Below are 21,197 nucleotides of genomic sequence, written 5' to 3'. Positions count from 1 at the left end.
AAGCCTCCTGATGGGGTTGTAGTTAAGGTCCAAGGGCCCTGACGGGCAGGGCTGGAGTGGGATGGGAGAGGGAAGCCCTCAGCTCTAATCCAGGACCACTGCTGCCCCCAGCCTGGTCCCCTCCAGGATGAGCAGCCTTCAGCTTGGTTTAAGTCATGTACATCTGATGCATTTGCATTTTTAAGCGTATTCTTTTACAATGAGGATAGTCTTTTAAATACTCTCCAAATTAAAAAAAGATTAAAAAGTTAAAATCCCAGTAACATGACCGTTTGGTGGCACTCTGTTCACTGAGGATAGACACCAAAGGTGGTGTCGACAGCGCAGTGCTCCCAAGGCCAGCATGGGGCCTGGATGCTGCTCTGGGTGTTCTCAGCAAAGCCAAACACTTCCTGAGCCAGCAGTTCAGCTTGTGGGCCTCAGGCTCGCCCTCCTGTATGACCTCAGGGAACTTTCCAGGCCGACCCTGCACCTCTGCCCAGCATGAATATTGGTGGAGACAGGGCAGTACACCCCTGCCTTGCGGAGCAGGCCCCTCCCACCTGTGAGCTGAACACATATGCAGCTCAGGAACCCAAAACAGAGGTCCAGGGGGAACGGTGGTCGATGGGGAACGGTGGTCGATGCACCACCAGGGCAGCGGGGCCTCCGCCTAGCATCCTGGGAAGCCTGTGTGGAAAGCTCCCTCACAGTGTCCACCCATCTATGTGCAATGGTCTCACCACCTGGGCTGACAGCAACCCTGCCCCCAGAACTCCCACCAGGCCCTGTGAAGGCCCAGCCCAGGGAGCCCAGCAAGTGGTTGTCGGCAGGACCCCGAGTCCCACCTGGCAATTCTGGTCCTGGTGGGCACGGGGGCTCCCTGTGGAGAGACTGCAACCCACAGATGAGTTGAAGGTAGCATCCTTCAATTCAACAGCAAGAGCACAAACAATCCCACTGAAAAAACGGGAAAGGTCTTGAAAAGACCTTTCATTTCTCCAAAGAAACATGAAAGGTGTGTGAGCAGTGAAAGCATGCCCAACTTCAGTGGTCACTGGGAATATGCAAGTCAAAGCCACGAGATACCACCTCAGGCCCACAAGGATGGCAATACGGGCAAGGACATGTTGGCAAGGACGTGGAGAAAGGGGAATTCTCTGGTGAGAAGGTAAGATGCAGCTGCTGTGGAGAGTTTAGTGCATAGAATTAAATGACCCAGCAAACCCACTCCTAGGTGTGGATCCATAAAAATACACGTGTTCAAGTAACTTGCACACAGAAGTTTACAGCTATACTGCTCCCAGCAGCCAGGGGGTGGAAACACCCCCGTGCCCATCAACTGATGACAAGTGAACACGGCGGACTAGCTCAGTCAGAAAAACACACAAAGCGCTGATGAATGACCATGAGGGCCACCCCAGGAGAGAAGGCACTCAGAGAGCAGAGGCAGGCCACGGCTGTGCGGCTGTTTATGTGAGATGCTCAGCACAGGTAAAAACCAAGGAGACAAAGTGGACTGGGCCACTGGGCTAAGACCAACACCCACTGACCAGATGCTCCAGGAGCAATTCTGGGCAGCCCACTGTCCAGTCCAGGTGCAAGGGCTGGTCTGAGGGAAGGGTTTGGGGCCAGGAGTCCCAGAACAGTTCGCTTCTTCACCAGCCATGCAACTCAGTCACACCCAGCCTACTCCTACTGGTCATCTGAGCTGCAGAGCCAAGTCCACTGATTCCCACTCGGCTCCTCTTGGGAGGCCAGCACAGCAGTATCTGTACCAGTTCTTCTTTGCCCCAAAGGACAACGATGGGGCTAGGGGAGGCCAGGCAGGTCAGCACTGCCAAGTGTCCTGCCAAACTTTCCCAGATGCTACACCATCACCTGCCAGGGTCAGGGAGCTGGATTCTTTACCGAGGCACCTGAGCTGTGGGGCGTCCTGGCTGCAGCTTAATAAAGAGGCAAAAACCTTCCGCAGACACAACCTCCAAACAGGAGCCTCCCCCTGGCATCCCATCCTTTTTCAGACCATCTGTGGATGGAAGCCCCTTGCAGATAAGGCCAATCTCCACTAAGGCGTTGACAGCACAACCCCTGTGAATCGCAGAAGGCAGCCTCTGTGGCTTCTCAGCCATGGACATGGTTGTTCCTGGGTCCCGCACAACAGGGTCACTGTCCAGCAGAGAGAAAGATCTGGACCCGGACTCAACACACAGGCCAAACCCCAAGAGCTGCTGGTGGCCCCTGAGAAACAACTTGCTTCCTAAGACATGAGGGCAGTGAAGAAGGGCAGGTGGTCCCCTCAGCCCGATGTTGCCTCATCTGTTCTGAGGACAGAAGGGACGGGTATGTCCAGGCTGGTGGCAAAGGCTGCACTTCCGAGGTTTCTTGGCTGCAGACCCCATATCTGAGGAGCCAGCCCGAGCCCTCTTGCTTCTGGCCTCCAGTCCCTGGGTTCCTCCTCTACTTCCTGGCCAAAGGGTGCCTCCAAAGGTCCCTGTGGGGAGAATGATAGGTTGCTGAGTGCAGACGGGAATGCCCTCCAAGAGCCTTGCCACCATGGCCTGGGTCAGGAACCCATGTCACCTCATATGCAGAGACAGGGACCTATTAGGCAAGCCACCTGATTGCGTGTGGATGCGACAAAGACAAGCCGGCTGTGACCAACACTCGCTCCCACCTGCCGTGTGAGAAGCCTGAGCTCTGGACACTCCCCGTCCCTCAGGAGCCTCACAGCATGAACCGCCCCATCACCCAGGACCAAAGACACCACCTCCTCCCAACAGGAAACCCTGACTCCCGCCATGCAAGAGGTGGTCCAGCCTTGATGCCTCCCACAGACAGACTGCCTCCTCCAAGGCAGACGTGGGTCCCTTGGAGCAGTGGTGTCTCTGACCCCTGGCCTGCACCCAGGCTCTGGGCTCTTCCTGTGTGTGCAGACCTGTCACGTGTGTGTCAGGATCACTGCTGCAGATTAACAGGAACAAGAGAAAGGAAGGAGGTGCCCCAGCTTACTGAGGAAACAGGCTGAGAAACCACACCAAACGGTTCAAGGACATACAGCCAGGCCCACCACAAGGCCATTCGGTCTCTCTCAGATACCTGATCAGGTATCTGCTGTGTCCCAAAATGGCCAGGTACCTTCAGGTACCTCATCTACCTTGACCCTAAGTCTGGACAGCAGTTCTCCCCACACCCATCTGCAGGGGGCCACCCAAACTGCGTCACCCAGGGCAGGTTCCAAACATCAGGGCCAGGGCTTCCGTCTTACTACACGAGGACCCAACACAGACCCTGCCAGCTTCACAAAGGTGAGAGGGGCTCCCATGTTAGGCCTGGCTGTGGGGATCCAAACAGGCCATGTGGCTAGTGTGGTCCTCATGGCCCCCGTCTGGGAGGCACGACCACAAACACCACCCAATGGAGACAAGAGCAGCTGTGAGTGGAATATTGCACAGTGCCAGGGGCAGAGTAGAGTGCCCGTGACCTCGTGGGGGTGAAGTGACCGGGAAGGGAGGGCAGCCCCACCACCTCACCTGGGGCCACGTTCTCGTCCACCCACTGGAAGAAGCCGCACTGCTGCTCACGGGGCTGGGCGCACGTGTGGAACTGGCGCCCCTGGTTGGGCCCATCCTTCTGCACGGTGCGTGTGACGGCCGGCTGGCCACACAGGCAGGATGCACCACCGCTGCCACCGTTGCCGGGCCTGCCGGACCCGCCTGGAAGAGTCCCTGAGCCCAGAGGGCGTCCCAAGGGGCCGCCCGGGGGTCTGGATGCTGAGGGAGGCCCGGCTCCTGGGTGGCCACTGTCAGCCCACAGAAAGAAGCTGCAACCGCCACTGCCGCACTTGTAGAACTGGCGGCCCTGGTTGGGCCCCTCCTTCCGGACGGTGAGCAGCAAGGCCTCCTGGCCACAGTTGCAGGTCACCGAGTTGCCCTCACTCTCAACAGCGGGTGGAGGCAGAGTCCTGGTCAAAGCCTTCGAGGGCTTGGTGACGGGCGGCTGGGGCTGGCCCTGCTGGCCACTGTCCATTCTGTTCAGGGACTGGCTAGCCTGCAGGTGGCCGGAGGTCTGGCTGGCGGGCTGGCCGACTCGGGGGGTGCCTCGTGAGAACCTGAGGGCCAGGATCTCCCTCAGGGTCTCGTCACACCCGCCGATGCAGCCGACAAATTCGAGGGGCATGGTTGGGGGCAAGCTGCCTCGTTTAAATTTGAACTTCAACCTGTGAGGACAGAAGATGACAAGACACTCAACCCTTGGGTGAAGAGTCTTCTCCTGGGTCCACACGGGGCTCTCCCGCCACCCCCACCCCAGGGAAGCCACACAAAGCACAGCTACCTGGCCCTCCAGTCGTCACAAGAGGGAGGAGGGTTCTGGGGGGGGGGGGGTGAGCTCTAGGACCCAGTTAACCGCCCACACCCAGGTGCCTCTGAAAAGTGCCTGTCCTCGGGGCCCCAGTGCAGCAAGGTCCAGGGCTCCTTGGTGTGTGGCTTGGTAATGGCGCCCAGTAGCAAGGCAGGGCTCTGCTCTACTGTTAAGCCAGATGTTACACTGGCAACACTGCAACACAGCCTGTTCTCATTTTTTTGCTTTGAAAATAAATAAACTTTATCCTAAAGACCTACTGTTAGGATGCAATTGTTACAAACTAACAAGCATTTAAAAACCTGCTTTCACTTTGAGAATGTGGTAAATCCTCATAAACATAAGTTCTCTGAGATCCTTGTGATTTCTGACATGTGACCAAAGGTCCAAGGACCAGTCCTGGGCGTCCAGTTCACCTGTAGACAGGGTGCGGCTGACACACTGGACACACGCTCTCATCCCTGCTGGCCTCTAGCACGCTGTCCGGGAACCAGACGGCCGACCGACACTCGGGGAAGCCCGTGCAACTGAGGTAAAACCTGGGGAGCAAGGCTGGGTCAGATGGGTGTCCCCGACCCTTGGGACGGTTCCATCAGTGGAGACCCTTCTGTCTGATCACAGGTGATACTCGAGCTTCTGGAGACATGGTCCGTGACACCAAGTGACGAGAGCCCCAGCCTGCACTTGTGTCCCTGAAACCCCCTCAATCACTGGTGATGCTGTCTCCTGATGAGAAACCACCAAGCCGCCACCAGCGCCCAGACTGAAGTGGGGCCTGGCTGCCCTGAGCCCCCAGCTGGACGCGTCTCAGGAAACACAGGCCTCACCCTCCTGCAGCTCTGTGAGGAGCAGACGGGCTCAGTGGGTCACTGAGGAGGCCTGCGCCACCGTCCACGCATGGAGCATCGTCCATCCCCAGGGGACAAGCCCTGCCCCCACCAGCCCTCAATTCCCACGAGGCCTCACACCCCTGAGGCCACCATTTCAGCACCAACACTCAGTCCGGGAACTGGTGAAGCAGGCCTGCTTTTAAACAGGACACAGAACCAGAGGACGGGCCTGCACAGCAGTACTGGGTCTCAGGGGTGTGGGTGGGGGTGGGGCACAGCCAGACACCGACCCGCCGCTCTTCCTGGTCTTGAGAACCATGTCCTGGCCACACTGTGGACACTTCCTGATGGGGTCGGGCACAGCTGGGAGGGCTTCCTGCGGGGCCACCTCTGCAGCCGCCCCGAAGTACTGGGACAAGGCCTCATCCAACCTGAGGAAATGGAGAGCGTTCACAGCATTCTCAAGTCAGGTGCCCACCGTGCACGTGTGACTCACACAGCATTCTCCCACAAATGGGGCCGTGTGGGCCACGCGGCCTGCTTCCAAGGTGGCCACTCCCGGGAGTGATCCAGCTGCAGGCAGGTACCCCTGCCTCACCACCTGCCCCACAGCAAGCAGACCTTAGGCCACACACACACTCGAGTTGGTCTGGAATCAAGTCTAAATGGCTCGTGCATTTCTTTTCCAAATTTGCACGGGGTAAAAAAATGTGTTATTTCCAACAGAATACATAGACATGCTACCTGCTATGGTCACCCCCAAAGGCCCAAGAAAACAACGGGGCACATGCCCACACATGGTGAACCCACAGGCAAACTGTGCCACCTGCTAACTCAGGATGGGATGGAAACGGTGTTTCTAAAGCCCAGAATGACTGGACCAGACCCTCATGGTTACAGTTGCTAGGCTGACAAGGCTCTGGGGTGAGGAGCCAAACAAACAGGGGAGGAGAGAGGGGAGACTGCAGGCAGGGGTGAGGTGCCTGGCAAGACCACAGTGCATGGAGCAGCTATCCTCAGGGCCTAGCGGGCCGCCCAGCAGTGCCCGGCACTCACTTCCTGGCTTTGGCCACGGCTTCGATGAACACCTGCTTGTACTTCTGCACCTGCTGATGCAGGACCACCAGCTTGTCCTTCTTCCCCTCGCAGATGAGCTTCAGGTCAGCCTCCAGCTCGGCCCGCAGGTCAGGCTTGGACATCTCGTAGCCCATGGAGTCATAGCCTGTGGACAACAGTGGCGTCGTGTGGCCTGGATACACTGTGGAGCTTCATGACCACCACCCGCAAAGCCCCTAGCTCCTCACCTTCCACGAGCCCCATGCCCAGGTGTCCAGGGAGAAAGCGCTTGTCTGGCGTGAGCCCGACATACATCCTGGCCTTGATGGTCTCGATATGCTCGGCATGCGTGGCGTCCGTACCTGCAGGCCACTCCCATCACTCAGGCTCATCCTTAGCCCCCAGCCCCACAGGCCCCTTTCTCTGCCTGGACTTCCCACTCAGAGCCAGCCGTGCAGAGGCCTTGTCAGCAACCGTACCTCTCCCTCACACCCATTCACTCCAGTGGTCAGGTCCTGCTGTAAATCCTTCTATAAGCTCCTCCCCCCACCTCCCTCTGCAGTGAGGGATGGAGCCCTGCCCTGCTCCACCCACTCCCCATCCCCCAACCCCTTGTGGCGCTGGTCACCCTGGACTTGGCTGCCCTTGGAGCTCTGGTGAAAACTGAGGGGCAGCAGGTAAATCACAAGGGACCCACCTGTAAAGCCAGGGCCACAGGACTAATGGGAAAAAGTATTCTGGCCCAGTTTCTTTAAAAAAAAAAAAATTTCTGATTCTTAAACAACTATGGGAAATGCTTTAACAGAAGCTAAGCACGTGGTCATCCATGGAGAACCTGAGAGGCAGACTCAGATCGCACAGGGATCCTGCATGTGCTAAGCAGGTGAACAAAGCCAAGCGTGAGTGCCAGAAAAATGCCACTCTTGGCTGCCAAGCTGCCAACCCCTGATGCTCCTGAAAAGGAAGGTACCCATTTTTACATGGGTCTCGACAGTTTCAAATGTTGGTACCTTGCTAAATGTAAAACAGAAACAAATCCCTATGAGGGCCAAGAACACTGGTCAGTGTGGCCCAGGGGAGCCCCAGTGATGGGGAGCACCTGTGTCCACATGTGGATGCACAGGGCCGAGGCCAAGGGTGCCAACTGTGGTGTCACCTAGACCCAGGGGTTCACAGTTCACACACTCTGTGCCCTGAGGGGAGTTCTTCACTGCTCCTGAGCCTCCCTTCAGCCAAGAAGTACCGGTTACCATGACGACCAGCTACTGACCGATGCCGTGCTTCTCCATGAGGGCAATGAGGTCGGCCTCAGTGAGCAGCTGCGGGGGACTGGTCTCCCCATCCACCATTTCCACAGTGCTGGGCTGAAAGCAGGTGCCTTGCTCGTAGACGGGGAGGGTCTACAGGGGCAGAGACACAGCGGTCAGCCCAACCTGGCCCCTGGGCCAGGAACAGGACGGTCCCCCAACCCGAAGTGTCACCTTGTCGCTCCAGCGATCATACGGGTACACGTCCAGATAGTTCCGGGCCAGGATCATGAGGCCTTGGGCCACAAAGCGCTCCTGTGCAATGTCAATCTCCACGATGGTCTCCTGGCCCTGGGCATCCTGCGAGCAGCAGGCCAGGAAGTGGCGGACGATGAGCTCGTACAGCCGCTGCTCATCCCCCTGCGGGCAGAAAAGGAGCCTGAGCACCTCCAGACCCTGTCCGGCCAGTGCTGCCTCCCAGCCCAGAACTCTGCACCCATGTGCAGGGCAGGCAAATCCCCGCTGCTTGTGGGTTCAGGCCCATAAACTTCACAACTGGAGTCCCTTTCCCTCAAGACTGGAAAGCAACTCCTCTGACGTAAAGCCAATCTGAGCAGGAAAAAAGGTGAAAGCAAGTTTCCAAGAGGGCCCATGTATGCAAGACATGAAGAGTGAAGACACTCAGGCAGCCTCTGACCTACCACAAACACAGGGTTCACGGCAACCTCTCCACTTTCAGTAACTAGGGACACCGTGAGGCCCCCTGGCAGGAACCTGTAAGACGTTCACACTCAGATCCCAAATCCTCCTCTAAGAACGTCTACAAGGGAGACGTGACATCCACACACACAGCCACTGTGCAAACAATATTGAATACAATCCTTCAAAGCCAGACCCAACAAATATAGCACAAGCACACAACCGTTAGACGTCATGCCGCACGAAAAGCCCGGTCTCGGGAGAAGGTGCTAGCTGTGTGAGGGCTCAGCGAAGGGGCCGCTCGGTCTGCTGGAGGGTCAGGGGAGCAGTGGAGGGAGGGGACAGCGTGGGGCGGGGCCTGGGCAAGGCACAGCCCCTGTGGGATCCGTCAGGGAATCCAAGCGCAGACTGTGGGAGGAGTGTTGATGTGACATCTCTTCCCCGCAATGAAGAGAAATTTTCAGTCACGTTGTTCCTGAAGTCAGAGCCCACAGAGCAGATTCATCCCGGGCCTGAGCCCTGATCTCCTTGAGGGTCCTCAGCAGCGCAGCCAGGAATACCCACCTGCAGGCTGTCAGTGTACTTGGTGGGGTGGATGGGAGGGTGTGCTTGGTCAGACTTATTTCCATTGCGTGGGGTGGGGCCACCGCGCTCTAGAATGTTTCGAGCAAAGGCCCCCCAGCGTGGATCCGGGGTCTGCTGCTCCACCAGCGCCGCCAGGTCTAGATCTTTGGGGAAAATGTTTGTTTCAGTTCGAGGATAGCTGATGTACCTAAACAAGGCCAAACACACCGAGTGAGAAACAGCTGAAGTGGTCAAGAAACGACTGAACTGACCTAGGAACACTGGTGACCCCAGTAGCAGCCCGTCTGATCCAGGACACTGTGGTCCCCAATGCTGGGGAAGTCCCGAGACGAGACCCCAAAGGGAGGAGCAGCAGGCACTCCTGTGGGTCACTCCCAGGGGCCAGAGTTGGTTCCAGGCCACCCACCCTAGCCCCGCCCTCCCACAAGCACACAAGTGCCAAAGGTGCCGCCTGCCCCTGCCAGGGTCCCCACGCCCTGCCTGTGAGTGGGATCCGAATGAACTCTGTGGGTTCTTGTTTTAGGTTGCAAGTGACTCTGACATGCCTTTTCCATCAGAAGAGTAGTCAAGGCCAAAATCTCTCCATGGGGAGCTGGTGACATCTAGACAGCCTGGTTTCCCCATGAGCTCAAGTTCTAAGATGCTTCACCCTTATTTAGACGCATCAAACTCTCTTCCCAAATAAGGACTCAGGCTTACCCTTGGGTATACAGCCTTTCTGCAATCCTCATGGTTTCTTTAGCATTTATCCTCAACTTCCGAGATGCCAGCTTCTCCAGCTCCTATCAGACATGTGATGGAGCATAAGTCAGAGAACACAACATCCACACTCTCTTCTTCAGCACCCCTCAGCCCATCACCCTGGCTGCATCACACACGTGTAAAAGGCTGGGCAGGGGAAGGATTCTGGGCCCGTCGGGCAGTCAGGCCACAGCCCAGGGGGTGTCAGATTCTGAGTGCAGAAGCCAGAATGAGTGGGGACAGGAGTGGACACACTCCTGGGCACAGGCACTAGGGGATTTGACGAGGAGGGCTGGACAGGGGCGGGGCCAGGAACTGCATTTCTAACAAGCGTCTAAAGGACTTATTCCAGTACCAGCAGTCTGAGACCTGCACTCTGGGGACACCATCCAGACCTCGGGGCATCCCCTGGTGACAAACATCTATGCAGGCATTCAGGGGGTCACCAGCTACCCCTTCCCTTGGTGGGGCTGGGGGGAGGGCTCTGAAAATGCTGCTGGCTACACGTCTGAGCATGTTAACCAGCGAGGGATGACTCACTTAGGTCCACTGCACACAGCCTGTAACCCCCACTGCCCCGGCCATCCCACAGGCTCCACCTTCAGAGTGAACACACCCTGAACTCTCCTGAAGAGTAGGGACTGGGAAGCGGCACCCTACAGTGTCCTGCTGGGCGGCTTTTCCTGGGGTCACAAAATTTGAGAAGCCCTATTCAGGGCAGGTTCATAAACTGGGTATGCAAAATAAGGTTTACACAGATTATGCAGAAACAAAGAAAATGCTTTTCACTTCAGTGGAAAAAACTAGCTACTCCAATAACAACGCTGTTAAGAGTGACAGGGAAATCAGAAAACGACACCAAAACTGTAACAGCAACCACCTAAGGATGGGAAGCGTCGGTGACTTCTCTCCCTGCTCGTGTCCCACACCCCGAATGGAGCAGTTATGTCATGTTTATTAGCTGCTCGAGCAGGTCCTGCTCTGGGGTCTGTTTTCCTTCCTGTGTGGCAATGGGAAGACAGATGCCCCTGGGCACCTTCTGCAGCAGAAGCCGGTGCCCCCTACGGACACCAGGGCTCCTTGGGGTTAGCACAACTCCCCCCACCAACTCCCATCCAGAACATACCACAGTGTCCAGAGCTTGAGGCCTCCACTTGCTCTTGGCTTTGGACCTGACCTCCACCACCGTTGCCCTGGGATCCTGGAAGACAGGGAAAGCTGAGGTCACTGTGACCAGATGACCACCGTCATCTTCCCCAGCTATCAGGGCCTGCAGAAGACCTGCTTCTACCCAGTTCCCCAGCTTTCAGCTCTAGGATCTGCGGTTCCTGGCTGCCCCAGTGGGTCCTTATCTGCCTCTGACGAGAGTGCACTGTTTTGGGACAGATTCCAGCTACACATTTATTAACACTCCTGCTTTCACCTGAAAGTTCTATAAGTCTTTCCTTCCACAGTCAAAACTGTTTTGATGTGGTCTTACTGGTGCCAAAAGCTGATGTCCTGAGATGTATGCTGAAAACTGCAGTCCCGTGGGACATGCGACAGAGAAGGGCAGCTTGGGAAGTCCCAGGACGGTCTTCCCAGATCACCACCTTCTGAGACTTTCTCACCTCCATGCATAGCTGATAGAGAACGAGACATGCCGTGTGGTTGAAGAGACGATGCCTTTTCCAGCTGAACTCCACCACACCATCCCTGTGGTCATGAGTCACTGTTAGGGACACAGGAAGGCCGTGACTCAGGGAGAGAGGCCCATCACAGGGAGAGCAAGAGCCACCTCGGACACATGACGAGGGGGCGAGGACAGCGGGGCACAAACCACCCCTTAGACCAGCACCCGGGCCGCCGCACAGGCCCCGGCACACACCTCGGATCTTGTGGAAGACTTCTGGCACAAACGCCTGAATGGCTTTGAACCTCTCCACCACGAACCCCAGTGTGGGGAACTGGCAGCTGCCATAGCTGATAAGCTGCTCCGCCAGCACCTCGGGGAAGATCTTTTGCAGCCGCAGCGTTTGGAACCTGGTGAAGGCCGCCCCTGGCAGAGAGGACGGACAGAAGGAGACATCACAGATGGCAAGGTCAAGGCTGGATGCGCACCCAAGCCCCGGCCCCCCCGCCCCCACTGCCCCCTCCTCACCAATCCGCAGGTCCAACTCCTGCCTCACATCCACGGCATCGCTCACTCTCTGGTCGGGCTCCGTCAGGTTTTCACATGCTGTCCGGACGGCGCGGGCAGTGATCTCGGAGAAACGGGCTCGCAGCACCTGCAGGCTGGGCTTCACTGTGCAAGAGAGGAGGCACGGGGCAGGGCTGGTCACATGGGCTCATTGCTCCCAAACCACCCTGAACCCTGGGGGGTGAACCAGTCCAAGAGGCTGTGAGGCATCCAGCTTCACTGGTTCAGTTAAATCAGCCACGCGCTGCCTAAGAGGGAAGCCTCATGGTGGCAGGCTGAGAACTGTCAGAAACAGGGGCTGAATGCATCTCAGCCACCCGCCGAAGCAGCCTGGTAAGCCTCGTGAGAACGCCTATGTCCCTCGCTGTCTTGGGCCTTCAGGGAAAAGCACCCCCACTCTCTGAAGCCCAACAATGGCCTTCAAGTCACCCTCTCACTTACCTGAAATCATTCAGGAGATGCCAATAGTTATTTAATGTCCAGGCATCGAACAGCTTGGACCAAACAGGCAACAAGCCCTGGGTTGTTGGGGCCGAGCCCGACACACGGCTGGTGAGTCTGGTAGGGAGACCCGGGCTGAGCACCACCCACTGTGGCCTCAGATACTCACCGGCCTTGCACACGTGGATGACCTCAAACCCGATGTTTTCACCCTCTCTGTCACAGTCGGTCCAGATCACCAGGGCCTGGCATTGCCGGGCCTCTCGCTCCAGAGTTTTCTGAAACGCCCAGGTGGGATAAGAGGGTAAGAACAGGACCTGCAGAGCAACCACCCAACAGCTCTGCACTGGACCTGCCCCGTGCTGGCGAGGCTCCTTGAGACGTCAGCTCGGTGAGGCCTGTCCCCACCGGGTGCACTGAGGAGGCTAGGTCACCAGAGCAGCCAGCCTGCCCGGGAGCTCCTAGAAGATGGGGTTTATACCACGACACCCATGCAAGGAGCCCTAAAACTTGGCTCTGACACACACTTTCAGCTTTAGGAGTTCTGACCATGTCCTGGGTTTAAAAAAAAAAAAAAAAAAAAATCAACCCTCAATTGACATTCATCCCAAGAAGGGCCCCCAGTCAGCAATGAACCAAGGACAGGGGCCCCGACAGCCTGAGAAACCAGAGCTCAGGGCCAGATGGCCACTCACAGGCTGCAGGCTCTCCCTCCAGTGAGGGCAGTGGGAGCTGCTCTGACAACAAAAGCGCTTATTCCCAAGATCTCCTCAGGCGGCCACAGTTCATAAACACGCTCACCCAGTCCCTCAGCCACTTAGCTGAAGTGGCCTCACTTCTACAGAATGGATGGGAATGTTTTAAACCGTGGTGCCTTGTTTAGTGGAAAACCTCAGCTCTAATGCCATCGAAATACAGAAATCTCTCCATTTAATTATGTGGTGGTTGTTCAACTGCAGGGCCACATGTCTCCCAAGATCCTACCTTGATGTCTACAAAATTCTCTGGGCAGTACTTTTCAATTTCCGCTTCAAAGAGGACAAGAGGATTGCAGCTCTGCCTGGAAAAGAAAACACAAAATCCTAACTCAGCGCAGGAGGGAGAAAGCCGTCCCAGTGCCCTGGTGGTGCGTCCCCACCAGACACAGGCCCCGAGAAAAAGCCAGAGGACATGAGTGAGACTGTGACCTTCTGAGAGGCACTTCCCCTGGGGATTAATAGGAGCTGCTGAGAAGAAATTCTGGAGCCCTTTCCTGCATATCTGCAACAGGGTAAACGCAACCCAATGACTGCAAGCAAAGGTCTGGGTGGGGAGTTCCCTAGTTGTCCAGTGGCTAGGACTTGGCATTTTCACTGTATAGCCCTGGTTCAATCCCTGCTAGGTCAGGGGTCTGGGTTATTTTGGGGAACACACCTGAAAGTGTGTATTTATTCTAAGCATGTGGTGAAAATTCACAGCAAACAAGTTAATCCTAGGTCACTGCCATGGTATCTGCAGTTTGTGTCTTCCTAGATTCACAGGCTGGAATCCCAACAACTGTGGGATGGTGCCAGAAGGTGGGGCCTCCTGGAGGCCACTTGAGCTTTTACAAGAGACCCTGGCCGCCTCTCGAGACCATCCAGCACGTGAGATGTCAACCGGCTATAGACAGGAAGAGGGCCTCCCGGGACCAAGTTGGTGCTCTGACCTCTGGCCTCTGTAAGTGGGAGAAATGCGTTTCTGTCCCGCACAAGACACCCAGCGCCTGTGTTTTGCTACAGTAGCCGAATGGACTCAAGTCATCTTACTGCTGTAAGTTACCTAACACTGACAAGACTCAGACTTCCCGTGATGCTTTACAGGTCACTGTAATAATCAGAATGTTCTGCCCCCAGGGATTGAACTGACCATTTTCGAAACTGCATCCGGAAATCATGAGCCAGCAAGTGTCCTGAGACTGAGGTCATTACCATGGTGACGTTCTGAATGAGGACAAAATTCACGTTAGCCTTGTTTTTCTTTAAACTTCAACCTTTTTATTTTGTATTGGGGTACAGCCAATTTAACAATGTTGTGACAATTTCAGGTGAACGGGGAAGGGACTCAGCCACACACAGACATGTATCCATTTCCCCCCCAAACCCCCATCCCATCCAGGCTGGCACATAACATTGGGTAGAGTTCCACGTGATACACAATAGGTCTTTGTTGGTAATCCACTTTACATCAGCCTTTTAGCAATTAGATTTTGCCAAGTCAAAATAGGGAACTTCTATAACTTCTATCAAAGAGAGAAAAAGTGGTTGTCAGGGAGGATGAATGGGCAGAGCATAGGGGCTTTGGTGGCAGTGAGAATATTCTGCATGGGGTCTTAACAGCGGGTACAGGTACACATTCACACAAACCCACAGAATGCACAAGAGTGGGGTGAACCCTAATGTCAACTTGGGACTCTGGGTAAAGTTGATCTCATGTATCCCGTCAACTGTAACAAAGATACCATCTGAGAGGTTTGTTGCGGGGCTGTGTTGAGGCAGGGTGTGTGTGTGGGAAATCTCTGTACCCTCCTCTCAGTTCTGCTGTGAAGCTAAAAACACACACACTCACAAAACCTCCCCAAACCAGCAGATTGAAAAGAAATAAACAAATATAGCTCTTTAAAGCCAAACCCATAGTGATATTAATACCATTCTAATTCTGGCTCCATGATGCCTTTTATATTTAAACTATGGTATACTAGCTTGTCTCTTGTCACAGACAGCTGACATTGGGATCACATTTTATAAAAAATAGACTTCCTTATGAATTATAAAATGATAACCTGTCACTAGTGATCTTCAGGTCATAGAAACAGTTCTTCTTAAAAGACACTGTATTGTCGACAATGGCCAGGCTAATTCTCCTTGATTAAATAATTCTAAAACACAAGCTCTCTTTTCAGCCATCACTAACACCCCAAGGAATGCACAGCAAGATGGATCCAAAAGCACCCTTCAGCCCCAGGATAGAAGCCCTACAGCACCTACCTGGCCACACAGATGATAATCAAACTCATAGATCTTGTTGAATCTTGAAAGTCCTTCCCTCTAGAAAGCAGAACAAAAATAGAAAAAATATATAAAACACATAAAAGACAAACTGAGTCCTCACATAAGGATCAAGCAAACTCCTGCAGAATATTAAAAATGCAACAAAACTTCCTACAAATTAATACGAGGCGAGATCACTAGGCACATTTGTGAAGTGGCCCCTCCACACTCAGGGAAAAGCAGGGACCTGGTCATGTCCACTGTGGTCAGCGAACATGTTTCTACAGGTGAGACTGGACTTGTCCAAGATCATGTGACAATTACTCCAGACAGGATTATGACGAGTCTCACCAGTTCTCTGTTCTTCACACACATCTCTACTTCCCAGCCATACAACTGCACCAATAAACTGGGGACCACGGGCAAGTCATTCACCTTCCTGAACTTCACTTTATTCTGAGTAAAGTCATCTATAAGGTCCCTCTGGCTTTGAAATCCAGTGAAGCTGTGAGTCCCGGTCAGACCTGGGAACCAGCCTACACCTACCTCCTTAGCTGTACTTTTCTGTGAATGAGACCCTCTCAGAGAAGATCCCATCCTTCAAAAAGGTGTTAAAAGTAACTATATGTGTGAGTTTCACACCAACACAGCACAGAAGACAAGACACAGGCAAAATAGGATTCTGGGAATCTGCAAGCACCAAGAAGGATTGTGTCCAGAACATTCTCCCCCAGCCTCACACAAATTTTCTGTGTGGAACAATGAGTGCAGACCCCTTCAAGGCACAATGGCAAACTTAAAGTGGGAATTTATTTTCATATCTGATACACGAGTTCACTGGGTCTAGTGCTGCTGCTGCTGCTAAGTCGCTTCAGTCGTGCCTGACTCTGTGAGACCCCATAGACGGCAGCCCACCAGGCTCCTCTGTCCCTGGGATTCTCCAGGCAAGAATACCGGAGTGGGTTGCCATTTCCTACAAACTGCAACTGCTGGTTAAGCCCTTTTAGTCCAGAGAAGAGAAATAGTTGAATCAGCAGCATTTCCACCTCTTTCTAAGAATGCATTAAAGCTTCTCAGACAAACTCCTGCTCTGATACATACCAAGTCCCAGGCTCTCTGGCTTCCAGAGGCCGAGTCCAGCCAACAGCCTTGTCCCAGCCCAGCCACCGTGGCGTGTGTCCATGGTCCCTACTCTCCTGGGAACAGTCTGGAAACTGTGTTCTAATCCTCTTCAGGTGATGACCTGTCTAACAAGATGTGTGCACCCCAGGGCAAGGCTCTCCCAGGCACTCTCCGCCAGTGGACAGTCCTGAGGAACTAAAACGTTTTCCTGGCATTTCAAACTTGCCCCCAAGTTCCCAACTGAGGACAGCACTCAATTATGCATGATTCCAATGCCTAGGTGAGATGCTTGGGAGTGGGCTGCTTAAATTCAAGCAGAGTTCTGGAGCCCAGAGAAAGAAGAAAACCGAGTACACAGACCAAGAAGGTGGCTTCAATGATCTCTCTGCAGAGCCATCCATGCCGTCAAAATTAGAGAAAACAAACAAACTCCCTCCAGACGCCAGAGCAGTCCCTGCTCTAAGCACTCTGCAGGGAGTGATCACGTTGCTGCCACTGAATTTATAGGACTTCTTCTGAATGTAAAATCCTCAAAGATCTATGAGTTACTAACAGTGGTCACTGTCCGAAGTGGGGCTGCTCTGCTTATACACATCTATGTTCTCTGAACTATCTGCAGTAGTTACTACCATTTAAGCACTACTGTTAAGGAAAAAAAAAGATTTTATCTTAAGTTAATAGTGAACTTCTCTCAAATGTACATATATTTCTACATATGAGTCTTTTCCATGAGGAGTATCTAATTACCTATCAGAACTACAGCTTGATTTTACCCCTCCCCGTTGCCGTTACTTGTTACTTCCATTCTTTTCTATTACTAAGAGGCAAAGACCATCCCCTGATTCTGAGCTCTGCATGTGGATGTCTTGGCTCCTCCTCCTTCGGAATTTACATCCCTGAAAGGCAGGGTAATTGTGTCATGGGAAGCAACCCCTGTGTGAGGGCTAAGTGAGTGAACAGACTCATCTCTGTCTTAGAGAGTGACACACATGGGAGAGAGGGACAAGGAGCTGGAGGATGTGACCCACGAGAGAGATCCCCCAGCACCAAGAGCTGTGAAAACGCATCTGGAAACAGAGACGGAAATGGATGGAGAGGAGCCTGAGGAAAGACCTCACAAAACAGGTTACTTTACATCACACAGAAAAACTGACTCAAAATGGATCAATGACCTGAATATAAGAGCTAAAACTCTTAGAAGAAAACACAGGGGCAAACCTTCATGATCTTCAGTTTGCCAATGGTTTCTTAGACATGACAGTAAAAGTATAACCAACTAAAGGAAAACTAGATAAACTAGATGCCATCAAACTTAAACTTTTCTGTATCAAGTAACACTATCAAGAGAGAAAACAACCCATAGAATGGATTAGAACATCTGCAAGTCATACATCTAAGGAGGACCTAGTATCCTGAGTATAGTAAGAAGTCACCACTCAATAACAAAGACAATTCAAAGCTGGGCAAAAGACATGGACAGACATTTCTTCAAAGGCAACACAGTGGCCAACAAGCTTATGAAAAGATGCTCAGTGTCATCAGTCACTTGGGAAGCACAAACTAAAACCACAATATATTTCACACCCACTTGTATGGTAATGGTTTTGACTATGCCAAAGCCTTTGACTGTGTGGATCACAACAAACTGTGGAAAATTCAAGAGATGGCAATATCAGACCATCTGACCTGCTTCCTGAGAAATCTGTATGCAGGACAAGAAGCAACGGTTAGAACTGGACATGGAACAACAGACTGGATCAGGAAAAGAGTACGTCAAGGCTGTATATTGTCACCCTGCTTATTTAACTTATACACAGAGTACATCATGAGAAATGCTGGACTGGATGAAGCACAAGCTGGAATCAAGATTGCCAGGAGAAATCAATAACCTCTGATATGCAGATGACACCCCCCTTATGGCGGAAAGCAAAGAAGAACTAAAGAGCCTCTTGATGAAAGTGAAATAGGAGAGTGAAAAAGTTGGCTTAAAACTCAACATTCAGAAAACTAAGATCATGGCATCTGGTCCCATCACTTCATGGCGAATAGACAGGGAAACAGGGGAAACAGTGACAGATGTTATATTTTGGGGCTCCAAAATCACACTGAAGATGACTGCAGCCATGAAATTAAAAGATGCTTGCTCCTTGGAAGAAAAGTTATGGCCAACCTAGACAGCATATTAAAAAGCAGAGACATTACTTTGCCAACAAAGGTCCATCTAGTCAAAGCTATTGTTTTTCCAGTAGTCATGTACAGACTGAAAGTTCGCCTATAAAGAAGCTGAGTACCACCCCTTGGGCAGCAAGGAGATCCAACCAGTCCATCCTAAAGAAAATCAGTCCTGATATTCATTTGAAGGACTGATGCTGAAGCAGAAACACCAATCCTTTGGCCACCTGATACGAAGAACTGACTCACTTGAAAAGACCGTGATGCTGGGAAAGATTGAAGGTGGGAGGAGATAGGGGATGACAGAGGATGCCACCTCAACGGAAATGAGTTTGAGTAAACTCTGGGAGTTGGTGATGGACACAGAGGCCTGGTGTGCTGCAGTCCATGGGGTCGCAAAGAGTCGGACACGACTGAGTGACTGGACTGAGGGTGGCGATAACTGGGCTTCCCAGGTGGTGCCAGTGGTAAAGAACCTGCCTACCAATGCAAGAAACTTAAGTGAAGGAGTTCAGACCCTGCATTGGGAAGAACCTCTGGAGGAGAGCACGGCAACCCACTCCAGTATTCTTGCCAGGAGAATCCCATGGACAGAGGAGCCTGGAGGGCTCCGGTTCAAGGACTTGCAAAGACTCAGACACAACACAACTGAAGCAACTTAGCACGCATACAGAATAGTGATAATTAAAAAAAGAAAAAGTGTTGACATAATATGAAAAAACTAGACCATCAATGAAGAAACTATATTATGTTTCAGCCACTGTGGAAAACAGTTTGGCAGTTCCTCAAACAGTTAAAGATAGAATTAACTTATGACCCAGCAATACCACTGCTAGGAATTTACCTCAAAGAACTGAAAACAGATATTCAAATGAAAATGTGTGTGTGAGTGAATGTTTACACCAGCTCTATTCCCAAGAGCCAAAAGGTGGAACCAACCCAAATGCCCACCAACTGATGAAAGGAAAAACAAAATATGATCAGTCTATACCATGGGATATTATTCAGCTGTAAAAAAGGATGCAGTGCTAACACACGCTACAATGTGAAGCTTCCAAAAATGCTAAGTAGAAAAAGCCTGACACAAAAGGCCACATATCACGTGACTCTCTTTGTATGACATATCCAGGACACATATTTGGGGACACAAGGTAGATTAGTGGATCCCAGCAGCTGGGAAGAGTGGGGAAAGGAGGGTGACTGCTTAATGGCTATGGCATTTCCTCTTGGTGTGATAAAACCTGGAACTAAATAGAGGACAACACTGGGGATGTAGTGAACACTGATGAACTGTACCTTCAAGACAGTTGATACTCACCTATGAAACACATGGCTCTCTCATCCTCTCTTGCTATGCCCACTGGCTCCTTCCCCCAGCACCCCACACTCTCAACTTTGCAATTTTGAACTTGCCAAGCTGTTTCAAGCCAGTGGGTTGCCCTTTGTACATGTGGTTCTCACTGCTTGGTAAAACTTCAAGACTGAGGTCAAACGTGCACCCAGAAGTGCTGACTGAGGGCCTGCTGTACTCCACACACATAATTGGGTACAAGGGATACAGCAGGGGACCCAACAGCCACAGCTCTTTCCTTCGGAGCTGAGGGTCCATGGAAGGGTGGCGGGGACTCAGATGAGATGAGCAACTTGCACAGCACATTATGGAACTGTAACCAGGAGGTGCCTTCCAAGTAGAAAGGGACACAGTGACAGTTTATCACACTGCACCCTGACCCCTCTGGGGGAGAGAAACGTGAGGAAAAGGTTCCCGGAAAAAGAGACACTTAAACGAAGGCCAAAGGATACAGAAGTTAGCTGTGCAGACAGGCCAGTCTCAAGGAGCCTGGAGCCCTAGGAGTGGGCATAGCCTGGGGCTGGTCACCAGGACACTCAGCTCTGGGAAAAGGTGATGCTGTCAGCCAGCACCCGTATCTCTGCTCCAGTTCCCACCACCTATAGGTGGGAAACAGAGGCCTGAGGGAGGACCCTGAGATGTGAAAGAAAAGAAAGCAGGGGACTTCCACCCGCGCACTGAGAAATGTCCAGAAAACCATTTCGGGGCCCACTTTTGTAACTGAGAGCGTCCTGAACAGCTTGTAAGGCCTCCAGTCACCCCCTTCCCAAACCTTTTCACTCTCTCCTCTGCGCCTCCCGTGGTCCAGAACAGACCCGATCTCCACCTCGCCCGGCGGGACAGGGGCTTGGGCGGGTCGCCCCGTCGGATGCACCCAGACGGACGACCCCGCAGGTTCCAGAGCAAGCTGGGGGAGTTCGGCCGGCGGTTCCGCGTCTCCGACTGACTTGACACCCGCCGCCGCGCAAGGTCTCTAAACAAACTAGAGACACTAACTCCGTTTCTAAAAGCCCGTCGGTCGCAGCAGGCGCCCGGACGCCCTGCCCGACAGCAGGGGACGCCCGGAGGGAGCAGCGGCCGCTCATCCCCGTCCCGCCCGCCCGGGGACCTTCTCACCCGCCGCATGCGGCCGCCGGACAGCAGGTCGGCTATGCCCTTGGCCGCGTCGTTCTTCTCGGCCACGCAAAGGATTTTCCGGACGCCTCGCAGGGCCACCTCCATGGCGGCGCGAGTCAAGGCCCGAGCACCGGGCCGCGGCAGCCACTGGAGAGCGCGGCGGGCGGCCGGAAAGATCATTCCCGGGCCCAGCGCATCTGCGATGCCCGCCCCGGGAACAGGGACTCGCCAGCTGGTCCGCGATCCCGCGCACAGCCTGCTTCCGCCCGCCTTCCAGCCGCTTCCGCCAGCGCTAGCCACACAACCTCG

The 21,197-nt window shown here is 53.4% G+C and overlaps 1 protein-coding gene across 3 annotated transcripts; it reads right to left on the bottom strand.

Annotated features, from left to right (window-relative positions):
- Positions 1–1,434: 1,434 nt before the first annotated feature.
- TOP3A (DNA topoisomerase III alpha) lies at positions 1,435–21,182 on the bottom strand. 3 transcript variants are annotated; one of them, XM_020914135.2, is made up of 19 exons: positions 20,889–21,181; positions 15,125–15,184; positions 14,007–14,080; positions 13,104–13,179; positions 12,289–12,397; positions 11,640–11,783; positions 11,367–11,537; positions 11,110–11,210; positions 10,626–10,700; positions 9,458–9,540; positions 8,738–8,945; positions 7,709–7,894; positions 7,498–7,627; positions 6,476–6,589; positions 6,228–6,393; positions 5,462–5,602; positions 4,758–4,880; positions 3,513–4,198; positions 1,435–2,473 (listed from the first exon to the last, which is right to left on the bottom strand). In XM_020914135.2, exons 1-19 carry the CDS (start codon positions 21,066–21,068, stop codon positions 2,295–2,297), a joined length of 3,006 nt encoding a protein of 1,001 aa, XP_020769794.2. In that variant the 5' UTR covers positions 21,069–21,181; the 3' UTR covers positions 1,435–2,294. The 3 variants fall into 3 exon arrangements, with proteins under 3 accessions (XP_020769794.2, XP_070335333.1, XP_020769797.2); XM_070479232.1 differs by lacking the exon at positions 20,889–21,181 and adding an exon at positions 20,545–20,765; XM_020914138.2 differs by lacking the exon at positions 5,462–5,602 and having other exon boundaries at positions 20,889–21,182.
- Positions 21,183–21,197: the final 15 nt, after the last annotated feature.

Source organism: Odocoileus virginianus, chromosome 17, assembly GCF_023699985.2.
Source record: "Odocoileus virginianus isolate 20LAN1187 ecotype Illinois chromosome 17, Ovbor_1.2, whole genome shotgun sequence".
NCBI lineage: Eukaryota > Metazoa > Chordata > Mammalia > Artiodactyla > Cervidae > Odocoileus > Odocoileus virginianus.
Note: the sequence above shows the minus strand (reverse complement) of the source record. Positions and strands in the feature narration are given on the sequence as shown.